Source organism: Oryctolagus cuniculus, chromosome 21, assembly GCF_964237555.1.
Source record: "Oryctolagus cuniculus chromosome 21, mOryCun1.1, whole genome shotgun sequence".
In the NCBI taxonomy this organism is placed as follows: domain Eukaryota; kingdom Metazoa; phylum Chordata; class Mammalia; order Lagomorpha; family Leporidae; genus Oryctolagus; species Oryctolagus cuniculus.
In genome coordinates, this window is record NC_091452.1 from 6828712 (window position 1) to 6856660 (window position 27949).

Sequence of the window (27949 nt, forward strand, 5' to 3'; positions counted from 1 at the left end):
CCGTGCAGCCTCCCTGTTGTGGCTCCTGCGGCACGTGACCCAGATAAATTCTCCTCGGCGCTGTGGGGCTGGCTGTGTCCCCCAGTTTCCCTGCCTGACTCGTTTCCATGGTAACCTTGCAGCGAAACCCTGAAGCAGGCGGCCGCTCAGAAGTCCCAGCAGCTCTCGGCGCTGCAAGAAGAGAACGTCAGACTTGCCGAGGAGCTGGGGCGGAGCAGGGACGAGGTCACCAGTCACCAGAAGGTCAGTGGGCTGGTGGGGGCTGTGTGCCGTGCTGACACCGATGTTCGTCCTGGGCCAGCAGGCTCCTTGGAGCTGGGTCCGCCCGGGGAGTCGCCTGGGAGGCAGGGCGGGAGGGAACTGGCAGGTTCTTGGGGGAGAAAAGAAAGCACAGGGCCCGGGAACTTGGGAGCAGCCCTGTCTCTGAAGGGGAAGGGCAGAGTCTGCTCCCCACGATGCTGAGGTTTCAGCGTCATTTTTCTCTTGAGATTTTTTACTTTTTTTTGGTCATCAAAATTAGTTTTTGAAACAGTGTCCAGGACTATGGATTTGGTGCGAGGACTGGCAGCTGATTTAAATAGAACCCTGCTTTTCTTTTTTTTTTAAGTTATGAAAATGTTCCACAGTTCTTAATGGGATTCTGTGGCCCGGGCGCTGGTGCTCGCTGGTACATGTGGAATGCGTGTTATAGCCAGAATGAACGCAGGAAGCCCACAGCCCGTTGCTTCCATGTGTGAGCCGCGGAAGATGGTTAAGCCAGGGAACAGACGTGGTGCCGAGGGGCGCCCGGGCCTCCCTCTGACAGTCGAGTCCGAGTGCTGAGCTGTCACTCACATCTGTCCTCAGAGCAGCACCTGGAGTTACAATTTCGAGAGACTTCTGCTGGGTAGGCACTGATGTTTCTCCCCCGCTCCCACCTGGGCTGCTGCAGCTCGTTGATGCAGTTCGGTTTGGTTTGTGAAGACACTTTCTGGAGAATTGTTTCCAGGCGTGACAGCGTTGATTGTAGCTTTCCACGGTTTTCGTAGCTGGTGAAAGGCATGCCAGGCTGCTGCCGCTGCTGCCGTTGGGAGTGCTTGCTAGCGTTCTGTGGCTCTGACTGCACGACAGGCGCAAACAACAAATAAGCCCATCCCTACCGTGCCCTGTAAAGAGGCGGCACGGACGTTATCCTCGTTCAGAGAAGGGGACGTGGCAGCAGCGAGAGGTGGCAACGTGCGCAGCCTCACTTAGCCGGCGCATCGAGGGGGTGTGACTTCGTTAGGGTCTCCTCCTCTCTGCGCGAGGGCCCGAGCCCTGTGAAGTAGGCGCTCTTGGACCTGAAGAGGCCGGCCGGAGCACCCTCTGTGTCTGGCGTCTCCGACCCAGCGTGTCGGTGAGGGCCTGGCTGAGCATGGAGTCTGTTCTCGTCTTGTTCTCTGTCACTTCACTGAACGTCTCTGCGGAGAGTGGGTTCTGAAAACAGGAGTGAGGCGAAGAGGTCGTCGCCTCCTCTTACGCTGTGGCCCTGGCTGGACTCCGGTCTCTGTGGCTGAGTGGAAGGGGCTCGGAGCAGATGGGCGCCCTGGCAGCGGCTCCTCAGGCCCCTCCGTCCTGACACACACACACACACACCCTTTCCCAGGAAGGATTTCCCTTGGCTTCCTGCTGAGAAGGTTTTGTGATTAAAAGTTTAAAACCAGCCATTTGCAGGGTGTTAGAAAATAAGAACAGCTGAGGAAGTGACTTCCTTTTACAGAGAGGGATGCATCCTTCTGCTGTTTGTAGTTTTCTGTGTTGTCCTCTGAAGAAAGAAACAAATGGATATGAACTGACAGCGACAGGCTCTGATGGTGGAGACTGCTACAAATGACAGATTATCAGGAAAGATCACACTCTTCCCTTGATACAGACATTTCAAGAGTGGAGAGGTTCACCCATTTAAAGTAACGTAGCAGCAACCTTAGTTTAAAGAAAGACTGAGGACCTCATTGGGCTTTTCTTACCCCTATTGTGTGATCAGTTTCCGGGAATCGAGAGTGCTGTGTATTTTCTGTAAACTATGAATTCTTGCATAGTTGCTTTCTAGAGTTAAGTCAAACTGTTGATCAGCTGTGTTGGGAAATGTACTACACGGCTATGCTGTTGGGGAGAAATGTTAGTGATTTTCTTTCCTTTGAGAGGCAGAGACAGAGACAGAGACAGAGCTCTGGTCCACTGGTTCACTCCCCAAGTGTCTGCCAAAGGCTGAGGCTGACCTGGCTTAAGCTTGAATCCAGGAACTCAACCCAGGTCTCCCACGCAGCGGGCAGGGACCCAAGGTTTTGAGCCATCAGCTGCTGCTTCCCAGGGTGTGTGTTATCAGGAGCTGCAGTTGGGAGCCGGAGCCAGCACTCAAACCCAGGCACTCCAGTGTGGGATGTGGGCATCCCATGTCAAATACCCATCTTAGAAATGTTACTTTTTTCCCCCTGAGGTTTATTTATTTATTTGAAAGGCAGAGTTACAGATAAGAAGAGGTAGAGGCAGAAAGAGAGAGAGAGCTTCCATTCTCTGTTTCACTCCCCAAATGGCTTCAATGGCTAGGGCTGGGCCAGATGGGAGCCAGGAGCCAGGAGCTTCTTCTAGGTCTCCCATGTGGGTGCAGGGACCCAAGCATTTGGGCCATCCTTCACTGCTTTCCCAGGCACATTAACAAAGAGCTGGATCAGAAATGGAGCAGCTGGGACTCGAACCAGTGCCCACATGTGATGCTGGTGCTTCAGGCAGTAGCTTTACCTGCTACACCACAGCACTGGACCCTAATGTTACTTTAAAATAAAAAATGTTGGCCGGCGCCACGGCTCACTTGGCTAATCCTCTGCCTGCGGCGCCAGCACCCCAGGTTCTAGTCTCAGTTGGGGTGCCAGATTCTGTCCCAGGTGCTCCTCTTCCAGACTAGCTCTCTGCTGTGGCCCGGGAAGACAGTGGAGGATGGTCCAAGTGCTTGTGCCCTGCACCTGCATGGGAGACCAGGAGGAAGCACCTGGCTCCTGGCTTCAGATCGGCACAGCGCACCAGCCGTAGTGGCCATTTGGGGGGTGAACCAACAGAAGGAAGACCTTTCTCTCTGTCTCTCTCTCTCACTGTCTAACTCTGCCTGTCCAAAAAAAGTTGGGGCCTGGCACTGTGGAGTAGTTAGGTTAAGCTTCTGCCTGTGGAGCTGGCATCTCTTGGCAGCGGTTCAAGTCCCAGCTCCTCTACTTCCAGTCCAGCTCCCTGCTGTTGGCCTGGGAAAGCAGTGGAAGGTAGCCCAAATCCCTGGATGCCTGCACCCATGTAGGAGACCCGGAAGAAGCTCCTGGCTTTGGGTCGGCCCAGCTCCAGCTGCTGCAGCTATTTGGGGCATGAACCAGTGGATGGAAGACCTCTTTCTATGTCTCTCCCTCTCTTTGTAACTCTGCCTCTCAAATAAACAAATCTTTAAAAAAATGTTATTTAAAAAAATCTCATTTCTAGTGTTTTCACAATATGGGGTGTTTCATTCTAAAATTAGGACAATGCAGACTAGATTGACTTAGCCTGATAGTGACCTCGGGCTGTGCTCCGTTTCATTTATTCCGTGAGTAGCACTGTGATTGGTTCATTTGCTGAACTGATTGCGTTACTGTTGTTTCATAAAATATTTGCAGTATGCCTCTGGGATAGGAAGATTTTATAGATGTGGAAGCAGTGGCTCAAAAGTGAAGTAATGGGGTCGGTGCCATGGCGTAGCAGGTAAAGCCGCCACCTGCGGTGCCAACATCCTGTGTGGGCGCCAGTTCAAGTCCCGGCTGCTCCATTTCCGATCCAGCTCTCTGCTGTGGTCTGGGAAAGCAGTACAAGATGCCCACGTGCTTCGGCCCCTGCACCCGCGTGGGAGACCTAGGGGAGGCTCCTGGCTCCTCACTTAGGATTGGCTCAGCTCTGGCCATTGTGGCCAATTGCGGAGTGAGTCAGCGGATGGAAGAGATCTCTCTCTCTCTGCTCTCTCCTCTCTCCTCTCTCTGTGTAACTCTGACTTTCAAATAAATAAATAAATAAATCTTCAAAAAAAAAAAAAAAGTGAAGTAGCATGGTCGGCCTTGTGGTCTAATGGGCTAAGTCTCTGCCTGCAGTGCTGGCATCCCCAGTGGGTGCCGGTTCAAGTCCCAGCTGCTGTTTCTGATCCAGCTTGCTGCTAGGGACACCCAGTTAAGCCAAGGAGGAGATGAGAGCTGAAATAAAATTAACTTTGAAGCCTGTTTTCCCTGCTAGTAAACTATCCCGGCACCCAGTGAAATTATGTTTACTTACTTCATAATTATTGTTAAGATAAAGTACCCGGGAGCTAGGCATGTGGTGGGAGGTCCAACAGTGTTACAAAAGTGCACTCGGGCTGGCGTCGTGCAGGGGGTTAGGTCGCCCGCACCCCTGTTGGAGGACCTGGGATCGAGTCCTTCCTCTGCTGCTGATCTAATGTCCTGCTGATGCACAGCAGGTGATGGCTCAAGTCCTGGGGTCCCTGCCGTGCACCTGAGGCACCCAGATGGAGCTGCAGGCTGCTGGCTTCAGCCCCGTCCAGCCCTGGCCATCAAGGACAGAGGGAACCAGCAGATGGAAGCTAGCTAGCGTGTTCTCTTTCTTTTAAGCCACAGGAAAGTTGTCACTAGAATCACTGTTGACTGCTCACTCTCACGTGCAGTTTCTTGCGCTTTGAGTTGGTTTTGTGTACGTGCATTTGTGTGTGTGTGGTGGAATACACGGTTCCGTGGCATTCAATTCGATGCTCACAATTCTGTGCAAATACTGCTGCTTTGCGTTCCAGAGCGCTTTCATCACCTCCGTACGAGGCAGTCACTTCCCATTCTCTCCTCCCGTGCAGCTCCTGGCAGCCACTGGTGTGCTTTGTGTCTCCCTGGATTTGCCTGTTGCGCATGTTGCATTCACACGAGTCCCACGCTGGGTGTCCTCCTGTGGCCGGCTTCTTTGACTTAGTGCCATGTGTCTGTGAGGTGCAGCAGGGCCATAGGTGGCAGCATCAGCCCTTCGTCCCACCCCGTGGCTGGATGCCTTCCTGCCGGTGCCTGCGTGGTTTTTCACCCCTGAGATGTGCAGGCCTGCCTCCAGCAGCCGCTCTAAGGCCACTGTGGCTTCTCTGTGGGATGGGAGACGCTGCCCATTCCCTGACAGTGGTTCTGAATCTTCCCCCACCAGTCACACTCTTACCGCCTTATCTTCTTTTCTTTTCTTGCAAACTTTTTGTAAGAGTAATCCGTTTGCTGCCTTTACGTTTCGCTCACATCTGCACCGTCCCCTCCTGGCTGCTCTTTGCCACCACCGGGGCACTCTGGGAGTGACGCCTGCTGAAGTCATCACACACGAGGGGCTCCCTCTGCGTCCTCTGTGGACACTGGTGTGGCCGCCTGTGATCCTCGCACCCTCGATTGCCTCTTCCACTCAGCTTGCTCACGTTTCTCCTGCACCTCCCGCCTCTCCTGGCTAACTCGCCAATCATGGGTCTGCTCTTACACCTCCCTCCCACCCCCTACCGCAGTGAGCAAGGCGGGGTGGGGTTCCTCATTTTCCGGCACCTGCCTCTTGTCTCCAGGAGAGAGCTTTGCAGTTCTCTGCTGTGTTGGGGGCGGGGGTGGTCCCTGGCTTCTGCTGTCCCCACCCAGGCCAAGAGAAGGAGGGATAGTGGACATGACGCGGGTTTGTGTGAATGAGCGCCTGGGCAGGGCGGCAAGTAGGAAGCAGAGCCTGTGACTGCGCTTTCTGCTTCCCCACGTGGTTCCAGTTCCTCCGGTTTCACGGCTTGGTGGCTGAGCTGTGGCCGCCGGAAGCCCAGTCCCCAGATGAGTGCCGCAGGTGCTGCAGGGGGATGGTAGAAGCATCCGGTGCCAATTCAGGCCGGGCACTGCGTGTGGACAATGGAAGCCACACACGGCGCTCTTTGCTTTTCTTTTCATAGAGAATCCTAAAAATAGCCCCGTGCGTCCTGCAGAAGCCCCTGTTGAGACGCCTGCTTTCATGATTTCCAGACCTCGCCGGTGCCCCACTTTGGGAGGATGACCACTAACGGTGGGGGCAGCGCTGATTCCCCTGCTCCTGTGTGAAATGCGGGTACAGTCTGCCCCGTGGACGGGCATCAGCGGGCGGGGCCTGCGTGTCCTGAGTGGTGTTGCCTGGCAGAGGTCAGCTGCAAACACAAAACTAGGTTGGTGCCTGCAGCCCCCGCCCCCCCAGCTCCCAGACCTGAGTGTCGGGGAAAGCAGTCTCTGCTGGCCGCGGCTTGTTTCTGGGAAGTGGAGATCGTCTGGTGTCATTGCTCGAGGCTTGGGCGGGGAGGGGCTGCTGGGTGCACAGGATTCATCAGGGAATCCCCTTCCCTCCCTTCCTTTCGTGGTGGGAACGTGGTTCTTTGGTGACTGAAATGCCTTCAGCAGGGGCAGGCATTTGGCCCAGTGGCTAGAACGTCTTCATCCCCTGTGGGAGTGCCTGGGTTCAGTTCTCAGCCCATTCCCAACTCCGGCTTCCTGCTTCCACACAGTCGGGGCAGCAGTGATGCCTCAGGTTCTGGGTCCCTGCGCCCACTTAGGAGACCCCCCAATTGGCCACAATGGCCAGAGCTGCACTGATCCGAAGCCAGGAGCCAGGAGCTTCTTCCAGGTCTCCCACGTGGGTGCTGGGGCCCAAGGACTTAGGCCATCTTCTACTGCTTTCCCAGGCCATAGCAGAGAGCTGGATGGGAAGTGGAGCAGCCGCGACTAGAACCGGCACCTATATGGGATGCCAGCGTTTCAGGCCAGGGCGTTAACCTGTTGTGACACAGTGCCGGCCCCAAGCTGTAAACTTTTAAAAGATTTATTTATTTAATTAATTTGAAAGCATTTCAGGGAGAGAGGGGGAGAGAGAGAGATACCAACCTTCCATTTGTTGTTCACTGCTCATATGGCCACAGTGACCAGAGCTGGGCCACACTGAACAAGGAGCCTGAAACTCCATCCGAGTCTACCGCCTGGGTGACGGGAGCCCAAGCACCTGGGCCGTCCTTCGTTGCTTTCCCAGTAGCATTAGCAGGGAGCTGGATCCGAAGCGGAGCACCATGATGTAAACCCACCCTCCTATACGGGGTGTTGGTGTCACTGTGCCACAATGCTGGTCCCAAGGTGTGAACTTTGAAATTGGCAAACGAGAAACACAAATATGACTTGACCTCTGACCCCTGTGTTCCTGGGGTACGTAGAAAAGAAGATGAAGAGCAAGATCGTCAGCAGTTTTTTTAAGGATTTGCTTACTTGAAAGGCAGAATGACTGAGAGGGAGGGAGACGGAGGGAGAGAGATCTTCCATCCACAGGTTCAGTCCCCAAATGACCACAGTGGCCAGGGCTGGGCCAGGCTGACCCAGGAGCCAGGGACTCCCACTGGGGTCCCTTCATGTGGGTGCCACGGGCCCAGGTCCTTGGGCCATCATCTGCTGCCTTGCCAGACACATTAGCAGGGAGCAGCATTGGAAGCAGAGCTGCTGGAACTCAAACTGATGCCCCTGTTTGAGCTGCTGACTTTGCAAACAACTGCTTGACCTCTGACCTCTGCACAACACCAGCCCTCTGAGAATTTTCATCCTGGTACTTCCCCTTCCTGTGTCCAGTGCAGTTTGGAAAGAATTAGCCTGAGGAGGTGAGTAGGCTGCCTTGGGAAAAGTCAAGAAGTCTATAACTGGAAGCCTTCAGCCACCTCGGAATTCGGCCAGAGGCGGGGAAAACTGCCATAGCCCTTACCAAAGCTGCTCATGCCCCAGATAGGGGCAGGCCACCTGGCTTGTTTTCCCAGGTGATCCTAGGTCCACGGGTGGGCAGGGCAGGGACAGCCTGCTGCCACCCTCAGCATGTGGCCTCCGTCCACTCAGCCCCCAGGTGGCTGCTGTTCCTGCAAGCACTGTGGAGGCTTCCAGGGCGAGGCCAGAGCAGGGGTCTGCTGTGGTCTGTCCTCCTGCACGGGAAGACGTCCAGAGCTCTTACAGGGTCGCACAGCCACCCTCCAGGCACAGAAGAAGCCGGGGCCCTTGGTGAGAGCCAGTGTTGCCCAAGCTGAGCCGCAAAACCTGCCCTGAGGCTGAAGCCGAGCTCAGTGTCCTGTGGGAACGGGGAGGCCTCTGCTTAGACTCGGGGCCCTCAGGGAAACCGCAGGAGAAGGGCCCGCAGTGTCTGTGCACAGCCTCGGCTGGTCTCACTCTGCCCACCCTGGCCTGGCCCAGGTACAACGAGCCCAGCTGTTCAGCTGTGGCCTGGAGATGAAGTTCAGAGGAGGGGAGGGTATGGGGACGGTTGCTGCTTCCCTGTGTGAACACATAGGAATTCCAGGTAGAGCTGTCTGCAGTAAGATGAACATTTGGAAACAAATGGAGGTGCCGGCACTGTGGCGCAGCGGGTTAACGCCCTGGCCTCAGGTGCTGGCATCCCATGTGGGCGCCGGTTCGAGACCCAGCTGCTCCATTTCTGATCCGGCTCTCTGCTGTGGCCCAGGAGTGCAGTGGAGGACGGCCCAAGGCTTTGGGCCCCAGCACCCACACGGGAGACCTGGAGGAGGCTCCTGGCTCCTGGCTTCGAATCGGCACAGCTCCGGCTGTTGCGGCCAATTCGGGGGTGAACCAGCGGATGGAAGACCTCTCTCTCTCTTTCTCTCTCTCTCTCTCTACCTCTCCTCTCTCTGTGTAACTCTTGACTTTCAAATAATAAATAAATAAATCTTTTTTTTTTTTTTTTTTTTTTTTGACAGGCAAAGTGGACAGTGAGAGAGAGAGACAGAGAGAAAGGTCTTCCTTTTGCCATTGGTTCACCCTCCAGTGGCCGCCACGGCCGGCGCACCGCGCTGATCCAAAGCCAGGAGCCAGGTGCTTCTTCTGGTCTCCCATGGGGTGCAGGGCCCAAGCACTTGGGCCATCCTCCACTGCACTCCCTGGCCACAGCAGAGAGCTGGCCTGGAAGAGGGGCAACTGGGACAGAATCCAGCGCCCCGACCGGGACTAGAACCCGGTGTGCCGGCACCGCAAGGCGGAGGATTAGCCTAGTGAGCCGCGGTGCCAGCTATAAATAAATCTTAAATAGAAAGAAAAGAAATGGAACCAAAGCAGAAAAAAGGAATGCGGAAGGAGGTGAGGAATCCAGGCTGTGAGAGCACGGCAGCCGAAGGAAAGCAGTGCCTTGTGCTGCGTGGAAACTCGAGTTGTTTGAGTAGAACAGCCACTCAAGAGGGAGAGACAGAGAGAACGGTCTTCCGTCCACTGGTTCACTCCCCCAAGTGGCCGCAACAGTCAGGGCTGGGCCAGGCTGAAGCCAGGAGCCAGGAGCTTCTTCCGGGTCTCCCATGTGGGTGCAGGGACCCAGGCACTTAGGCCATCTTCTGCTGCTTTCCCAAGCACATTAGCAGGGAGCTGGATCAGAAGTGGAGCAGCCAGGACTCGAACCTGCCCATGTGGGATGCATTGGAGGCAGCAGATTGACCCTCTGCTCCACAACTCTGGCCCTGCAACACACAGAGTGAAGAGTTAAGGAAACAACCAGAAGACCAAAACCACAACATATCAGAACTTCCAAGTAAATCAGAAACAGAAATGTGAAGGAAAAGCCATAATGAAGAAGAAAGCAGAGATATTAAAGCAGTTAAAGGAAAGATAGTAACCGTGGAAAACAGAGGTAATGCAGATGTGCGTCGTTAGCCTCCCTGAGCCAGGACTCAATAACAGCACTGGGAGAAGGGAGATGGGATGAAGAGATTTCCACCGGGCAGCTCTGTGGTGCGGCACAGGAAGCCACCCCTGTGATGCTGGCATCCCTTGTAAGCTCCGTTTGGAGTCCAGCTCCCTCACTTCCCATCCAGCTCCCTGCTAATGGCCTAGAGAAGCATCAGAGGATAGCCTAAGTGTTTGGGCCCCTGCCACCCAAGTGGGAGACCCAGAACAGCCTGATTTAGCGTTGGCCATTGTAGCCATCTGGGAAGTGAACCAGCAGATGGAAGATTATCTCTTTCTCTCTCTCTCTCTCTCCCTCCCTTTTCCTTCCCTCTCCACACACACTCTAACTCTGCCTTTTAAATAAATAAATGTTTAAAATTAAATAAATAAAACTTATAGTGGGTTGTATGGACATCCAGTAAGAGAACCCATTGGGGAAAAAATGATGCACAATAACTACTATCCAAAAAATAAATAAATAAAAACCATGGTTCTTACTGCAGTTCAAGAAGATATAGAGGCCGGCGCCGCGGCTCAATAGGCTAATCCTCTGCCTGCGGCGCCAGCACACCAGGTTCTAGTCCTGGTCGGGGCGCCGGATTCTGTCCCAGTTGCCCCTCTTCCAGTCCAGCTCTCTGCTATGGCCCGGGAGTGCAGTGGAGGATGGCCCAAGTGCTTGGGCCCTGCACCCCATGGAAGACCAGGATAAGCACCTGGCTCCTGGCTAAGGATCAGCGCGATGCTTCGGCTGCAGCACGCCGGCTGCGGCAGCCATTGGAGGGTGAACCAACGGCAAAAGGAAGACCTTTCTGTCTCTCTCTTTCTCACTGTCCACTTTGCCTGTCCAAAAAAAAAAAAAAAAAGAAAAAAGATATAGAAAGGAATAAGCATTTGTACAGTGGTTAAGATGCTGCATAGGATGCCTGTATCCTGTGTTCAAGTCCTGGCTCCACTCATGATCCCAGCTTCCTGCTAGTGCACACCCTGGGAGGCAGCAGTTACAACTCGGGTACTTGGGTCCCTGCCCCTCATGTGGGACCCCTGGATGGAGTTCTCAGCTCCTGGCTTTGGCCTGGCCTAGCTGTTGCAGAAGTGTGGAGAGTGAACCAATGGATATAACGTCTCTGTTTCTCCAGCTTTCAAATAAAGTAGAATAGCTAAATAATTTAAAAAATAATAATTTTAAAAAATTAGAATTTTATCTGCAACTTAGGGAACCGTGGTCTGCTTGGGTTCCGTGGGCATCTTCCTTCATCCGAGCTTTCTATGTGGGAAGTGGGCTGAGAGAGAGGTTTAGTTCCTGAGGGTCTCTCTCAGCCTGCCTGTTATCTTTCTGCACATTTTCTGTTTCTTGCTTGTGGCATCCCATCCCTCCAGACTTCTCCGGAGTCGTCTTCAGCCTCTCAGGGGGGGATTTGTAGAAAGCTTTTGCCTGGCACTGTGGTCCCTTCAGACCGTGGCGGCCAAGGGTCTCGGCTGGAGGCTCTGGGTCTTTGGCGCTTCGCCCGTGCATAGTGCAGAATGGACAGAGCTGCACTTCGCTGCACCGAAGACTGCAGTCGTAAGCCAAGAGCAGCTGCTGTCTTAGTGCCCTCGGAGTGAAGATTTAAAGCTGAGGTGACGTGATTTTGTATGCATTGGCTTCGTCAGCTGCAAATCCCCCACCCTGTGGCCGCATCAGCAGCAACCTTCTTTACGTACATGAGACAGTGCTCCGTGTGTGTGTGTGTGTGTGTTTTCAGGGTATAAATGCACTCAGGTCTGTGCACTTACAGTACACGTGTGTATCTGTATGAACTCAAACCAGTCTTTCGGACGTGTCACCTTTCTCTGCATCCTCTAAGGGCTCCAAGCACACTGCTGCAGGCTGAGTGTTCAGTGTGTCACAGCCCCCAGGGCTGCACCTGAGGGGGAGGAGGGGACGGAAACAGGACCGGGAAGAGGGAGAAGTTGAGCCGTGACGCAGGTGCACCGACAGCCTTGACCGATGCCATGGACAGCTCTGGGGCGGGAGAGGCCCTGCGGACCTGTCCCAGGCTGGACTCCGAGGGCCAGCCTTTATCAGCCCATGTGGGTCGGTCATGGGGAGGGGGCATGACCCTGGCAGAGGTGACTGCAGCTGTGGCCATCCCGGCAGGGGTGTCCTGCTGAGCTGTCTGCCGACACGCCCAGAAGCTGGGCGCCGAGGCCAGCCCTGAAAGCGGGCTGTGAGCAGTGCACGGCTGCATCCTGCCCGCCCTGCTCTGTGCTCTGAGCCCTGCTCTTCCTTTCCCCTCTACCTTCTCCCCTTCCCAGAGCAGGTGGCCGTGTGTGGGAGGCTGAGGGAGTGTGTTCGGTGCTGTCAAGGTGGAGCTGCTATTTTGGAGCTCAGAATGCCTGCTTGGAGAAGAGACTGGGGTAGCCCAGATGTGAACCACCCCACTGGGGAAATGGGTGAGCAATGGCCTGATGAGACGCGCTCAGAGAGAGAGTTGTCCGTTCTGTGAGCATCCCGGCTTCACTCGCACCCATCGAGGGCCCATCTGAGTCTCGGGCTCTGAGCCTTCCATGCACTGGTTCACTCTGCACATGGCTGCAATGGCTGGGCTGGGCGAACCAGGAGCTTCTTCGGAGTTTCCCACGTGGATGCAGGAGCCCAGGCACTTGAGCTGTCCTCTGCTATTTTCCCAGGCCACTAGTAGGGAGCTGGATAGGAAGTGGAGTGGCTGGGACTCCAGCTGATGTCCATATGGGATGCCAGTGCTGCAGACAGAGGCTTAACCCACCATGCCAGAGTGCCAACCCCCCAAATAGAGTTTAAGGCAAACATTGTTATTAGAGGTAGGGAGACACATCTTATAATGATAACAAGGTTGATCTGTCAAGAAGATGTAATGATTATAAACATATACTCATCTAATAACAGTCCCAAACTACACAAAGCAAAAAATGACAGAGACAGGCAGTTCAGCAATAGTAGTTCAGTGCTTCAGTACTCCATTGATTCCAGTCATGGACAGACCGTTACACAGAAGGTCAACACAGAATGGGAAGCTCGACCAAGACCCAGCTAGACCCAGCAGTCACCTCTAGAACAGGCCGTCCAGCAGCAGCCGAATACACGCTGGTCTCAAATGCACAGGGAACGCTCTCCGGGACAGACCATGTGCTGGACTGTAAGGCAGTCCACTAAATTAGAACGGGTTGAAATCTTGTAAAGTATGATCTCTGACCACAGAGCATGGAGTCGGGAATCCCGGGAAATGCACCCTGTCACGTGGCTTCTGCCGCTCAGCGTGGTGCAGGGCAGGCTGATGCATGCTGTTACGTGTGCCAGCAGTCACTCCTGGTTGTCGCTGATTGGTAGTCTGCGATTACATCAGCATCTTTTATCCATTTGGACTTGGGTGATTCCACTTCGGAGCTTTTATGAATATAACTGCTTTGAAGATTCATGCACAGAGCAGGACGTATGTTTACCTTTATCCTGGGAAGCACCTAGGAGTTTGGAATTGCTGTGTGTGTGGTTAGTTCCGTGAGAAACTGTCAACCTGTTTCCCACACTGACTACTGTCCTACATTCCCACCAGCAGTCTGAGATTTCCAGCCATCCCACATACTGCCCAAGACTCACTTTTTTTTGTCTTTTTAATATTATACATTTTATTAATTTGTCAATAGGGGACCAACTCTAGAGAGAGAGACTCCTGGGTTTGCTGGTTCACTCTCCATATGCCCACAACAGCCTGGGCTGGCGCAGGCCAAAGCTAGGAGCCAAGAGACTCCATCTGGATCTCCCACATGGGTGTCAGGGGCCGAAGCACTTGGGCCATCCTCTGCTGCCTTCCCAGGCACGTTGGCAATGAGCTGGACGGGAAGGGGAGCAGCTGGAACTTGAACCAGTGCCCATCTGGGATGCTGGTGTTGCAAGTGGTAGGTAGCTTACTTGATCTGGCCGAGCCCCAGCTGTTGTGGCCATTTGGGGAGTGAACCAGTGTGGGGAGCAACCCGGACTGGACTGAGTTACTGGAATTAAGACTTATTCTATGCATCTGCTCTCCCACAATATGGCGCTGGGAGAGAAGAAAACAGCTTCTACGCAGCTGCCTCTTGCCAACTTGAGTGATGACCTCCAGGAGCTGATCCTGCTCCTGATTGGAGGAGAGCAGCGTACTCGGCGTGTGGGCAGCCGAGTTGGGATTGGTGGAAGAGGACTATAAAGGAGGAGAGAGACGGCATGCACCAGGAACATCTAAGGGGAACACCTGTGCAGCCCCCGAGAGAGCCGGCCGGCGGTGTGCCGCTCCCCCGCGGAAGTGGGGAGTGTGGCAGGGGGAACCGCCCTTCCACGGAGGTGGAAGGGTCGGTAGCCAACCCGGGAAGAACCAGCAGCAAACCCGGGGAGGGCCGAGCAGACAAAAGAACAGCGCAGGGTCCAGTGTCGTTCCTCCACGAAGACGGGGAGCGACATAAAGGTGCCGTGACTCGGATATGAAGCCTAGGCAGGGCTTAGTGTCGTTCCTCCATGAAGAGGGGGAGCGACATAATGGTGCCGTGACACGGATAGGAAACTTAGGAGGGAAGAAACGGGAAGAAGTGGAAAATACCGGAGAGAGAGACTAGCAAAGAGCCTAGGGAAAAGCCGGACAGAAAAGGTGCCGGAAGAAGCTATCGAAAGCCTAGGCATAGACTCGGATACGGACTGTGGGAAAGAAGTTAGGATTTAAAGTGAAAGCAAGAAGAAACTTAGACTCAGATACGGACTGCAGGTTGAAAGTGAAAGTGAAACCTATAAGAAACTTAGACTTGGATACGGACTGTGGGGAGAGGCCAGGAGAAATGAGGGAGGAATATTGTTGGAAGAAAACTTAGGGAAACATACCGGGTAGAGAAAAATGTTAGGGAGGATGAAGCCGCGAGTGCAGGCTGAAGCGGAGACGTAAGCTATCTTGGGATTCTTTTAAGTCAGCCCGGGGGGCAAAAGGCGAAAATCTGGAACCAGAGGCAGAGACGTGGGCCGCCAGGTTGGAATCCGTCAGATTAGCCCGGGGAGCAAAGGACGGGAAGCCAGACCGAAAGGCGCAGACGCGTGAACTAGGTTGAATTCGCCAGGTTAGCCCGGGGAACTTAGATTGAATACTAGTGGTGGAAACGTGAGCTGGGGCTGTGTGACTTGCGGAAGCCGCCGTGTGCAGAGAGAGCACGGGGCGTGAATAGATAGGGAACGCGGGGCTGGCACGAGGCCGTGGTGCGGACGCGAAGGGCGTGGAGATTGCGGAGTGTGCGCGCGAAGCCAAGCCGTGCAGAGCCGGGAGCCCGCCGCAGGGCGGGCGCCGGCGCGGGCTGAAGCGGCTCAGAGCCGGGAAGCCGCCGCGGGGCGGGTGCCGAGAAGCAGCCTTGGGGCGGGCGCCGGGAAACCGTGGGGATAAGAGAAATACAAGTTTAGAAGTAAAATGAGAGAAATAGGAATGCTGGCAGATAGAAGTAAAATAGGAGAGATAGGAATGCCCGGAGATAGAGAAATAGAGAAAGGCCTCACCACAACACGGCAATGAGAGAGCTTGGATTCGGTCTGCCTGATTAGGACGATAAGCACCTGCGGGCGGCTAGCAGCTTATGCGCCGCAGGTCACCGAAGACAGGCACGAATTAACATCAATAAGTCTCCCCACAATACGGCAATGAGAAGGCTTGGGTTCGGTTTGCCTGATAGGACTTGTAAGCACCTGCAGGCAGTTCTAGCAGAGCAGAGCATGCGCTGCAGGGCACCGAACACAGGCACGCATCAGCGCCTAAAAACCTCCTCACAACATGGCGAAGAGAGGACCCGGATTCGGTTTGCCTGATTGGTAGGACTTGTAAGCACCTGTGGGCAACTCTAGCAAGCAGAGCAGAGTGTGTGCCGCGGGACACCGAAGACAGGCGCGTATCAACGCCAAAAAATAAAAAGAAAGGGGGATCTGTGGGGAGCAACTCGGACTGGACTGAGTTACTGGAATTAAGACTTATTCTATGCATCTGCTCTCCCACAATATGGCGCTGGGAGAGAAGAAAACAGCTTCTATGCAGCTGCCTCTTGCCAACTTGAGTGATGACCTCCAGGAGCTGATCCTGCTCCTGATTGGAGGAGAGCAGCGTACTCGGCGTGTGGGCAGCCGAGTTGGGATTGGCGGAAGAGGACTATAAAGGAGGAGAGAGACGGCATGCACCAGGAACATCTAAGGGGAACACCTGTGCAGCCCCCGAGAGAGCCGGCTGGCGGTGTGCCGCTCCCCCGCGGAAGTGGGGAGTGTGGCAGGGGGAACCGCCCTTCCACGGAGGTGGAAGGGTCGGTAGCCAACCCGGGAAGAACCAGCAGCAAACCCGGGGAGGGCCGAGCAGACAAAAGAACAGCGCAGGGTCCAGTGTCGTTCCTCCACGAAGATGGGGAGCGACATAATGGTGCCGTGACTCGGATATGAAGCCTAGGCAGGGCTTAGTGTCGTTCCTCCATGAAGAGGGGGAGCGACAAACCAGCAGATGGAAGATCTCTCTCTCCTTCTCCCCCCAACCCCATCTCTCCCCTCTATCTCTGTAACTCTGCCTTTCAAGTAAAAAAAAAAATCTTAAAAACATTTGCCTTCTACGCTTTTTGTTTCCTTTCCTTCTAAAAATTTCTAAATATTTCTGTGAATTATTCATGTAGCAAAAACTTAGAGGATGGGGCCGGCGCTGTGGTGTTGTAGGTTAAGCTTCCGCCTGCAGTGCCAGCATCCCATATGGGCACTGGTTCATGTCCTGGCTGCTCCTCTTCTGATCCAGCTCTCTGCTAATGGCCTGGGAAAGCAGTGGTGGATGCAATTGCTGGGCTGGGAGACCCAGAAGAAGCTCTTGGCTCCTTGGCTTGAGACCGGCTCAGCTCCAGTCATCGCAGCCATCTGGGCAGTGAAACAGCAGATTGAAAATCTCTCTGTCTCTCCCTCTCTCTGTAACTCTGACTCTCAAATAAATAAATAAATCTTTAAAAAAGAAAAAAGAAACTTAGTGGACTAGGAAAGCAAAGAATCTGCAGTAGAAAACCAGTACTTTAACCTCTAGATTTATGATAAGTGCATGTTTATGTTAAATATACACATATTTAAGAATTGTTTTTATAGATTTATTTATTTGTTAGGCAGAGGCAGAGAGAGAGAGAGAGAAAGAGAGAGAGAGAGATCTTCTTTCCACTGGTTAATTCCCCAAATGGCCACAATGGCCAGAGCTGGGCTGATCCGAAGCCAGGAGCCAGGAGCTTCTGGGTGTCCCATGTGGGTGCAAGGGCCCAAAGACTTGGACCATTTTCCACTGCTTTCCCAGGCACATTAACAAGGAGCTGGATTGGAAATGGAGCAGTCGAGAGACACAAACTGGCACCCACATGGAATGCTGGCACTGCAGGCTGCAGCTTTACCCACTGTGCCACAGCGCTGGCCCCAAGAGTCATTTTAAAAGACCTTAAAGTGGGGCCGGTGCTGTGGCGTAGTGGGTTAAAGCCCCAACCTGTAGTGCCAGCATCCCACATGGGTGCTGGTTCTTGTCCTGTCTTCTCCACTTCCAATCCAGCTCCCTGCTAATGTGCCTTGGAAAGCAGTAGAAGATGGCCCAAGTCTTTGGGACCCTGCACCCATGTGCGAGACCCCAAAGAAGCTCCTGGCTTTGGATCGGCCCGGCTCTGACTGTTGGAGCCATTTGGGGAGTGAATCAGCAGATGGAAGATCTCTCTCTCTCTCTCTCTCTCTCTGTCTCTACCTCTCTCTGTAACTGTCTTTCAAATAAATAAAAGAAGTCTTTAAAAAAAAAAAAAAAAGACCTTAAAGTGTGGGCATCGGTGGTGCCTGCTGTGGGTATCTGTAACTTCAGACGAGCTAGTGGCTTTGCTTCTGGACTCTGGGGAACCACCCCCTCCTGAGGCCATGATTCACGAAGCAGAGCCACAGCGAGAGCCTCTTCACCCTTCTGTGGTTTGGAATTTTTGTTTGATAAAACGGTGCTGTGGTGCAGGCTTGGGATAAACTTGACTCCTCTTTCTCACGATGAACCACTTGACTCTCTGCTTTCTGCTCCTTTGTGGACTAAGAATAGGATTTTAGATGCAAACGGCCACTGGTAATTTCTCCTGTAACTCTCCTGTAAGAAACAAATGCTGGAAATACGGTAGCCAGTCCGTAAGTGGGTGCTGACCTAACGTGTGGGTCAGGCGAGGCCCCTGTCCCCAGCCCTGTGCGCGTTGTGTGGTTTGAGAAAGGAAGAGCGTGTCACCAGCGAAGCTTTCACTCACCCACTCCTCACTCATGAGCGCTCAGGGTGTGCCACGTGCTACTCAGGGCGTTGTTCTTCAGGTCCGTGAGGAATGGGAGTCCGTCTGGCCATGAGTGACGCAGAGATTAATAGCTGTATGCCCTCTGACCTCGTGACCACCCACTCTGCATCGTTGTCTGGGCAGAGAGCACCTGCCGTAGCTGCCCTGAGCCTGGGGGTGTGGGGGAGAAATGGCCTCTCTGCGGCTTTACTACAAACTGAACCTTTTTGTGTGTGTTTTTTTTTTCCAGCTGGAAGAAGAAAGATCTGTGCTCAATAATCAGTTGTTAGAAATGAAAAAGAGGTAGGCTTGCTTTCTGTGTTCACGGTGTGTGTGTGTGTGTGTGTGTGTGTGTGTGTGTGACAAGGTTGTGAAAGTTCATTTGCAGAAGTCTCACTGTTGCTGATGTGGGAATACTTCAATATTTAAGCCACGTTCAGTGCATTTATTCAGAAGTGTTCTGCAATCAGACTGTCTAATACCCTGTTCCCTCCTAGTTTCAGTGACTAAAAATACTGTAATTCTACATACAGTAGTCAATGTGCATATAAACACCAATTTCAGTTATATAAAAAGCTTAATGTTTAATCATAGGTAACACTGTTTCAAATGCTTCTGTTTATATTCAAAGAAATAGCTGCTGTTATTCTTCCCTGATATTCAGATTGAAATGGAAATGCAGGGTAGCTTTTCCAGTCCTGTCTGAGTAAGGGTGAGAGTGGCCTGCTGTGCACACCCCCTTCCACTGTGTGCAGTTTTTGTCCAGAGACACTCAGTGCCTTCCCTGTGTGCCTGGCAGGTGCAGTGAAAGCTGTCTCTGAGAACACAGCCCGTCCTACCTGATAAGTTACTGCAGGACGTGCATCACGAGAGTGCGCCTGCTTTTTGTTTATTAAAAACAGAACTAAAAATGAAAAAGCAAACCTTTAAGAATAGGAATAGAATTCCTCCATGCTTTGCCAAAGTGTTTTATTTCTCCTGGCCAGGGCAGGTCTCCCCGTCCTCCTGATGCCGGACATGTGTGTCTCCACTGGCCATGTCCCCTCCTGCCAGCATGGCGGTCACTTAGGGGTTGAAGACCTCTTTGATTTGGCCCATAAAGACACCTGGGTTCCATAAGCTGCTTCGTAAAGGACAGCAAGCCGTGGTCCGTGGGTGCCGCTCCTCCGTTCTGTCTTCAGTTAAGACAGACTTAGATTAATTCTCCTTTCAGATTTCACTGAGGCCATGTTGACACTCCATAGCGCACGTGTGTCTCACCACTGCCACGCTGCCAGCCTGGCCAGGTTCCAGGACAAGTCTGCTGGGCCTTGGCCTTGTTCCTCTGTCCAAGCAGAGCTCTGCCCCCTGTGGGCCTGGGGTGTTTAATTTTACACAGTTAAGGTTTTATTAAAAACACAAAAACAAAAACAAAAACAAAATCTCACGTAAGCCATCATCGAGGGTACGTGAGGCAGTGACTTGCCCTGTGGCTTTCTGCAGACAGACACGTGGAGACAGGCTGGTGAGCTGAGGGGCCGAGGGGCCGAGGGACAGGGTCCCTCCCCTTGCCTAGTTCCCAGAAGTGAATTAGATGGTGCGGCTTGCATTGTTTTTTTTTTGTTTGTTTGTTTTGTTTTGTTTTGTTTTTTTAAAGAAGGTATTCTTTTTTTAAATATTTTATTTATTTTGAGAGGTAGAGAAAGGGAGAGACAGAGAGAGGTCTTCCATCCACTGGTTCACTCCCCAAATGGCTGCAGCAGCTGGAGCTGAGCTGATCCGAAGCCAGGAGCCTGAAGCTTCTTCTAGGTCTCCCATGCGGGTGCAGGGGCCCAAGGACCTGGCCCATCTTCCACTGCTTTCCCAGGCCATAGCAGAGAGCTGGATGGGAAGAGGAGCAGCCGGGACTAGAACTGGCACCCATATGGGATGCTGACACTACAGGCAGAGGCTTTAGCCTACTATGCCACAGTACCAGCCCCAAGGGCTTGTGTTTTAAAACCTTGAAACTGAGGTTAGGCCGCTTGGCCAGGGACTCAGGGCTAATGTGACAGATGCGGCTTTAGTCTCCAGATTCTGTGCAGTTCCCCTCTCACTGTGCTTCAGGGACTGCTATTTGCTGTTTGCCTTTAGGACAAAACAGGATACTTGCTCCATTAGTCCTCCTGTGACTTTAACTGATTTGCATGCTTTTCAGAACACAGTTAGGCATGTGACTTCTGAGAGAGGACAGATTGGGGACTGAAAGCCTGCCCTGGCCTGGCTCTCTCTGTTCTCTCTGTTCCCCTTTTGTGTCCCTGATGTTTAGGGGCCTCTCTCTTGAAAATTACTGCTTATTTTGACCAGAAAACGTAGATAAAAATGATACTGTATTTTAGCTAATTTGGACCTTTAAATGCCTTCTAAAAGTCAGTTTGGTAAAGGATTCCTATTTAGGTCTATGGTTAAGTAAATCTATTGAGCATAGAGCATCAGGAAGAACTTGATGTGCTCTTAATTAAAAAGCTTTGCAAGTACTTAAATCATTAGAGTGTTTGACATGTGGCTGTTCAGGTAAACACGGAGCGTTGAAGTAACAGTGTAATTGAGAAGTGGTAACCGCCCAGCAGTAGGTGAGACAGTTTGTAACACTTACCTGAGGCCGTGACATTGAAGCGCAGAGACTAGTTATCCTTAAGAAGTCAGCAGCGTCCTCCTGTATCTGTTGTGTTATTTTGGTGTCTGCAAACATTGAATTGCAAGCAATACGTAGTGAAAGTTTTTCTCCAAACATAAGAGTATAACCATCTCTTTGAAAACTGATCTCCAAGTTGGGCAAACCTCTCTCCAGAGAGACTACAAGATGCGTAACCAAGAGAGCAGGGCCAGCCGGGACTGTGGCTCCCAGGACTTGGCTGGGGTGGGAGGGCCCTGCCTCTGAGCACCCCTGCCCCTTCCTTTCCCCTGGCTGGTCACTGTCAGCGAAGGGACACCAAGGTCTTGGGCCTGGGCTTTCGGGGGTCAGGATTAGTTGTGCTGGAGTCACTGCGGGTCTCCCAGGATGGCGGCCCCCGGGCCCCCGCCCCCCGCGCTCTGTGGGTTGCTGACTGTCTGACTGTCTCCGAGCCTGCGCTGCGATCGATGCTCACCTCACCCCTCTCTTTTCCCTTTCCTACTCTTGCTTCCTTTGCTATATCTGTGTGTCTTTAATGGTAAGACTAAAGAAAGTCTATCCACGTTATGATAAATAAATTTCATATATTTTTAGTAAACCAGATTGTTGTATACATTTTTTGGCTGCCTTTGTCCCTCTGTGTCTTGCTTTTGTTTTGTAAAATATTCTTAGCAGTACACACGCGTGCACACACACACACATTTTCTTTTTGGTACCTGCACACAGCAAAGAACTCAGTGCAAATTTAGTTCTCACTGTATTTGCATTTCTCTTCATGTTTCTAATATTTGGTTCCTGTTACCTTGCATTTGTAAAGCTTGCCCAGTAACACTTTAAGGAATTTGCTTCATTACTGGAATTTATTTCTTACATAAGTAGTAAGAAAAGAATCTGGGTGATCTGGTCCCTCTGGCCGGGAAGAGGGAAAGATCTCTCGCCCTGTAGCTTTTCTTCCACGTTAGCTTTCTCTTCCCTCTTTGTGTTTTTGTAATACTGAGTCCTTTTAACCGGCTCAAACGGAATAGGACATGGGACTTGGGTGTAATGTCGGCATAAATGGTTTGATTTAGCCCCTCCTGGTTTGTGCTGAGAAATTAGGGCTTAGAAATGGCCACAGAAGCCAGCAGCGAGGATCTGCGAGTGTGAGCTGCTCTGGTGTGCTTGTCCTGTCCTTTGGTGTGTCCCTTCATCGTGTGTCTGCTGTGCTGTGGAGGCAGCCCGGCTGGGAGGTGTGTGCGGGGCAGGCAGGCAGGCGGGGAGGAGCCCGGGAGGACACCCATCCCTGCTCCCTTCAGCCAGCTGGCAGCTTGCCCATCCTTCCCCAGCACCAAGTGTCTGGGATCTCAGCCAGCAGCTCCTGATTGTAAGGGAATCGAGATGTATCAACAGCCCTCAGTCCTTGGTATTGCTCCCTGAAACACTTATGTCACATTGTTAAAATTTCAGTTGCATTCATAATGAGTGAAGCTCTGGAAATTGTTTTTATAGTAGAATCAACAGCTAAATAAGTTTAATAGGAACTTGAGGAGCCCAAGACATACTGTGTCGTTGGATAGCATCAGATATGTGGCCAAAAATACCTGGCATTCTTCATTTATTTATTTATTTGAAAGGCAGAGTGACAGAGGTGGAGGGAGGGAAGGAGGCAGAGAGAGAAAGAGAGAGAGAGAGGGAGAGATCTTCTATCTGCTGGTTCACTCTGCAGAAGGACCCAACAGCTAGGGCTGAGTCGGGCTGAAACCGGGAGCCAGGAACTCCACCCATGTCCCCCACATGGGTGCCAGGGGCCCAACTACTGGGCTGTCATCTGCCTCCCAGGCACATTAGCAGGAAGGTGGGTTGGAAGCAGAGCAGCCAGGACTGAAGCTGCTGCTCTGGTATCAGATGCTGGTATTGCAGGCAGCAGCGTAGCCCACTGCACCTCACCCCTGCCCCCCATTTCTTGCATTCGTGGTGCTGTTTGGGGGTGGATGTCTGGCATAGCAGCTAAGATGCCATTTGGGACAGCTGCACCCGTATTGGAGGGCCTGGGTTTGAGTCCTGGCTCTGCTCCTGATTCCGGCTTCTGCTAAAGCGAATCCTGGGAGGCAGCACGTGGTGGCTCAAGAGCCTGGGCCCCTGCCACCCACATGGGAGACCTGGCCCAGCCCCAGCTGTTGTGGGCGTTTGGGGAGAGAATCTGCAGATCTGCAATCTGTCTCTGCCTTCCAAATAAATAATGAAAACAAATTCTAAACATTTACATTTGCTCTGTTTGAACCTCACCAGGGTCCCGTTTCCTCTCGAGGTGTTACTTGGTGGTGTAACAGCACTGACGCACACCCCTTCCTGGTGTGCATGAAGTGCTTGGGTTTTTTAATTCAAGAAATTGCCATCAGTCTTAGATTCTTTTCTTACTACTTATCATTCTGTAGTATAAGTGTAAGCCACACAATGAGATAAGCGCGACACGTTCTATTTCCACCTTTATGTAGAATTTCAACTTAACCATGAGCCATGAGAATTCTGTAGTTCATGTGCCGGATATCTTGGGTCTCACTAACCAGACAGTGCATCCTGCCATTTCTAACCGGGGCCTCAGTCTCCTGTTCCTCCAGCCGGTCTGAAAATAGGCTGAACCATTACACGCTCTGTGCTTACCAGGGCCTTGGGTTGGGACGGCCTGTGGGCTAGCCTGTGACGGTTCTCTCCAGTTTTGTTTGTCCTAAGGGATTTTTGTAATACAGGTTTTCTTCTCTTGTGTTCCACAATGCATGCAATTTAAAACAAAACACCTTCTATTTTAAGGTAGTTTTGGATTTGCGGGAGAGTTGCAAAGGCCATGAAGCCAGGTCCCGTATGCCCTGTACTCAGCCCACCCACTGTGAACATCTTACACCCCCAGGGCGCAGGATCTGGACAGGCTTTGTTTAGCCGTTCCCAGCATCTCCACTGACGCCTTTTTCTCCCGGGAAACCACACTGGGGTTAGTGGTCCCGCCCGCCCGCCCCTGGACTTCTGTCATGTGTGGGCTCGCCCCATCCCTGTTTCTCTCCCCTCAACCTTGTCCCACTCCCCAGACACTGCAGATAGACGTTTCTCCCTGAGCCCCGTGCTCGCCCGCCCGCACCTGGAGGACCGCGTGAGCGTCTCCTGTCCTAGCCTTTAGGGAGCCACCCTCCATTCCTTCCAGCAGTTCTTGTCTTCCTCCGAGTCTGTGGCTGTGGAGGAGCAGCCCCTCAGCGGGAGGCTGGGGATAACCTGCGTGCCCGTTTTGGCCCACGAGATCCTAAAACACGTTCTCGGAACTTGCTAAAAAGTTACTGAAATTAGTGAGAACCAACCGATATTTCCAGCATAAAACTGCTCTGCATGACATCTGTACAACTGCTTTGCATGTTTGTATTTTACTTGTTACTGCTTGGTAATGATTTCTCCAGAAGTAACAGGATCCACCTTGGGGTTAGAGCTCAGTACGGTTTTTGTTTTTAATTCTACATCCTCCAGGCTTATTAACTTGTGTCTTTAAGTTCAAATGATACGCAGACTGTGGCATGTCTATGCGTAGGTACACTTTTTCTCCCCTCACAGTAAGTAAAATTTCAAGTGACATTTTGCGAGCCTTTAATAGCCCTAATCCCCTATAAAACTCCCCCGTCATACTTTTTTTTTTTTTTTCTCCCTGTCCACATTCACCAAAGTTAAAGCTGCGAGTCTGTGTAGAGCAGGGGTACACGGCCCACTCTGTTGATCTGCGGGACGTTTAACTCTTTGGTCTTCTAGAGAATCCAAGTACATCCAAGATGCAGATGAAGAGAAAGCCTCCTTGCAGAAATCCATCCGTACCACCAGTGCCCTGCTCACCGAGAAGGACGCCGAGCTGGAGAAGCTGAGGAACGAGGTGGGGACCCCGCGCGGCCCCCGCCCGGCCTCTGTGTGTGTGTGCCGCCGCGGCCGGCCTGAGCAGGACACACCTGTGTTTCAGGTCACGGTGCTCCGGGGGGAGAGCGCCTCGGCCAAGTCCTTGCACTCCGTGGTGCAGTCTCTGGAGTCTGACAAGGTCAAGCTCGAGCTCAAGGTGAAGAACCTGGAGCTGCAGCTCAGAGAGAACAAGAGGCAGCTCAGCAGCTCCTCCGGTAAGGCAGCGGCACGGCCGCGGGCAGGGCGGCGCAGGCCTGGCTCTCCCCGGCTGTGCCCTCCCGGGCCGGGCGGCGCGGGCCTCGGCTCTCCCTGGCTGTGCCCTCCCGGGCCGGGCGGCGCGGGCCTTGGCTCTCCCCGGCTGTCCCCTCCCGGGCCGGGCGGCGCGGGCCTCGGCTCTCCCGGCTGTCCCCTCCCGGGCCGGGCGGCGCGGGCCTCGGCTCTCCCCGGCTGTCCCCCGCCCCGGGCCGTCCTGGGCTCTGTGAGTGCTGTCACCTTGAGAGGGTGGGTGACAGCCGCCATTCCAGCAGCACCCCTGGCCTCTGAGGGCACAGGGCCTTGGGGGAGAGGGAGCCCTTTGGGGGACAGGTGGCCTCACCCAGAGGGCGGTTGGCCTGAGGGAGAAGCCTGAACGGGCGGGCGGGGTTGGGGTCTGTGCGACCCCTTAGGGCTGTGGCGCTCCCAGGAAGTCCAGGTGAAGAGTTAAAACCCGCCTCCCCTCTGTCTCCTTTGTGTGATGTCAGGTAACACGGACACTCAGGCAGAAGAGGACGAAAGAGCCCAGGAGAGCCAGGTAGTCACTGCTCCCTCGCGCTTTCCTTCTTGTTTCTTTATTTTATTTTATTTTATTTTTGACAGAAAGAGTGGACAGTGAGAGAGAGAGACAGAGAGAAAGGTCTTCCTTTGCCGTTGGTTCACCCTCCAATGGCCGCCGCGGCCGGCGCACCGCGCTGATCCGATGGCAGGAGCCAGGAGCCAGGTGCTTTTCCTGGTCTCCCATGGGGTGCAGGGCCCAAGTACTTGGGCCATCCTCCACTGCACTCCCGGGCCACAGCAGAGAGCTGGCCTGGAAGAGGGGCAACCGGGACAGAATCCGGCACCCTGACCGGGACTAGAACCCCGTGTGCCGGCGCCGCAAGGCGGAGGATTAGCCTAGTGAGCTGCGGCGCCAGCTATCTTGTTTCTTTCAAAACCACTTAATATTTGGAAAGGGCAGTGCATTCCTGTTCCACACAGCGAGTATTAAAAATAGACAGTGCAACACCTGCCTCCAAACCCTGTCTCCTTTCTGCTCGATTTCCAAGCCCCAAACAGGTCGGTACTGGTATAGCTGTCTCCTTCCCGGAGATTTTAGGAAATGTGCATTAGAGCCATACTAACTCAGTCTCCCTCCCTGTTAGAGCCATACGAGCTCAGTCTCCCTCCCTGTTGTTTGCATGATCATGGCATACTACATACACCGCTTGTATCCTTTTTGTAGCTGTGTAGTATTCCATTACACAGACTGCCTAATTTAGTCTGCTCCCTACTGGTTGAATGTAGGTCTGTTATAAACACCGAGAGGAGCTGTCTTCGGCAGCTGTCATTTTGTACCTGAACTCGTATTCCTGCAGGATAAAGTCCAAGAAGTAGAACTGCTCTGCCAACGGGTGCTTTGCGCATCTCTTTTTTCCCCCTTAAGATTTTATTTATTTGAGAGGTAGAGTTACAGAGAGAGGGAGAGACAGCGAGAGAGCAAGCTTCCATCCACTGATTTCACTCCCCGAATGGCCACAACGGCCAGAGCTGGGCTGATCCAAAGCCAGGAGCCAGGAGCTTCTTCCCGGTCTCCCACACTGGTGCAGGGGCCCAAGCACTGGGGCCATCGTAACAGTGTATTTTGTACATTTTCATCCTGTTCAGAAGTCAGATCAAACACACGCTCTTGATGTGAGCTTGCTTCCTTATCTGTCGTCTCCTCGGAGGGGCAGGAAAGGGCTGGGCAGGGTGCTGCGTTCCTGCGCTGTCCCGCACCGTGTGTCTCACAGCTGTGACGTGTATTAACCATGTTTTCTCTCCCTCCTTGCCTCTCTGCTTCCGTTCGTTTCATCCGCTGCCGACAACACTTTTCTTCCCATCAGCAAATGGTTTGTTTTACGTTTCCTAATTTGTGTGTGTACACGTGTGTGTATGTGTGTGCATGTGGTTTCCACTCTCTCTCCGTCTGTTTTGTGGCTTTTTCTTCTTCCTGAAACAGAGCTTGTAGCAGGAGAATGACTTTAGAAAGTGCAGCTTGAGAAGTGAAAATGCAGGGAGCCTTCAAAAAAGTTCGTGGAAAGTGCATATGGTGAAAAAGCCACGGTTAGATTTCAAAACTTCTTTGCACCAAAATACTTTTCCAAGAAGTCTTTGAAGTGCCCTTGGCGATGCCAGGAGGGTGCCGTGCCAGTGCTGTGCCGGGGCAGACCACAGAGGCGGCTGAGTGCAGCTGGGAGCCTGCCCAACGGGAGGCCAAATGCGCCCCTGTAAAGTCAGACACAGCGCTGTGTATGGATGAATGCGTGTGACTGCACAGATGCGTATTTTAATATTGTAAACTCGGGTCTTTCAACTTAGAGAAATGAGATCTTTTTATTATTTGTAGAAAAGGGAAAAAGGTTTTTTTTTTAATATTTATTTATTTATTTGAAAGGCGGAGAGAGAGAGAGAGAGAGAGAGATCTTCCATCTTCTTGTTCATTCCCCAAGTGGCCACAACGGCTGGAACTGGGCCGATCTGAAGCCAGGAGCTTCTTCCAGGTCTCCCACATGGGTGCAGGGGCCCAAGGACTTGGGCCATCTTCCAGTGCTCTCCCACGCACATTAGCATGGAGCTGGTTCAGAAGTGGGGCAGCCGGGACCCACATGGGATGCCGGTGCTGCTGGTGGAGGCCTAACCTGCTAGGCCACAGCACTAGCCCCAAGACCTCTTTTTAGAGAAATGAAAGCACCTCTGGTTCAGAAGCGATTGCTGGGAGGCCCATCTCACCGTCCCCCTGCCCTGTCGTGGCACAGGTGCTCTGAGCACGTCCAAGTCGGCCTGTGCAGTGTCCGTCCTCAGCTTCCCTTTGAAGACCTGCCACCCGCACCTTGATGACAGGCTCTTTTCCCTTGCCACTACCAATGAGTGTCTGGCTAGAAATCCCATTAGCCTTAAATCTGAAGTCCTGGGTTGGTTCTAGTGTAAAATGAAGAACTAACCTCTCAAGCCTTTTCAAAATTGTGCATATATTTTTTATGTGGCAGAAGGAGAAGAACGTAAGCCCATGTGTCTAGATTTTAAGATTGACTTCTGAAGAGTGCGAGATACTGAAATGGAATTTTCGGTGCTTTTCAATGGAACACAGCACCTGCTGCGTTAAACACTTCCAGGGGATTGAAAGGGAGAAGGGGAA

The 27949-nt window shown here is 52.8% G+C and overlaps 1 protein-coding gene across 37 annotated transcripts in view; it reads left to right on the forward strand.

The window, feature by feature from the left end:
• CLIP1 (CAP-Gly domain containing linker protein 1) overlaps positions 1-27949 on the forward strand; it is a 136650-nt gene that overhangs the window by 106087 nt on the left and 2614 nt on the right. For 35 of the 37 annotated variants that reach the window (XM_070066122.1, XM_070066144.1, XM_070066133.1 and 32 more), the window contains 5 exons: positions 123-243; positions 18259-18311; positions 24403-24520; positions 24605-24755; positions 25281-25330. In XM_070066122.1, the coding sequence (XP_069922223.1) occupies positions 123-243; positions 18259-18311; positions 24403-24520; positions 24605-24755; positions 25281-25330 (493 nt within the window). The remainder of the gene's footprint in view (positions 1-122; positions 244-18258; positions 18312-24402; positions 24521-24604; positions 24756-25280; positions 25331-27949) is intronic. The other 2 variants (XR_011385256.1, XR_011385257.1) reach the window with 1 other exon arrangement.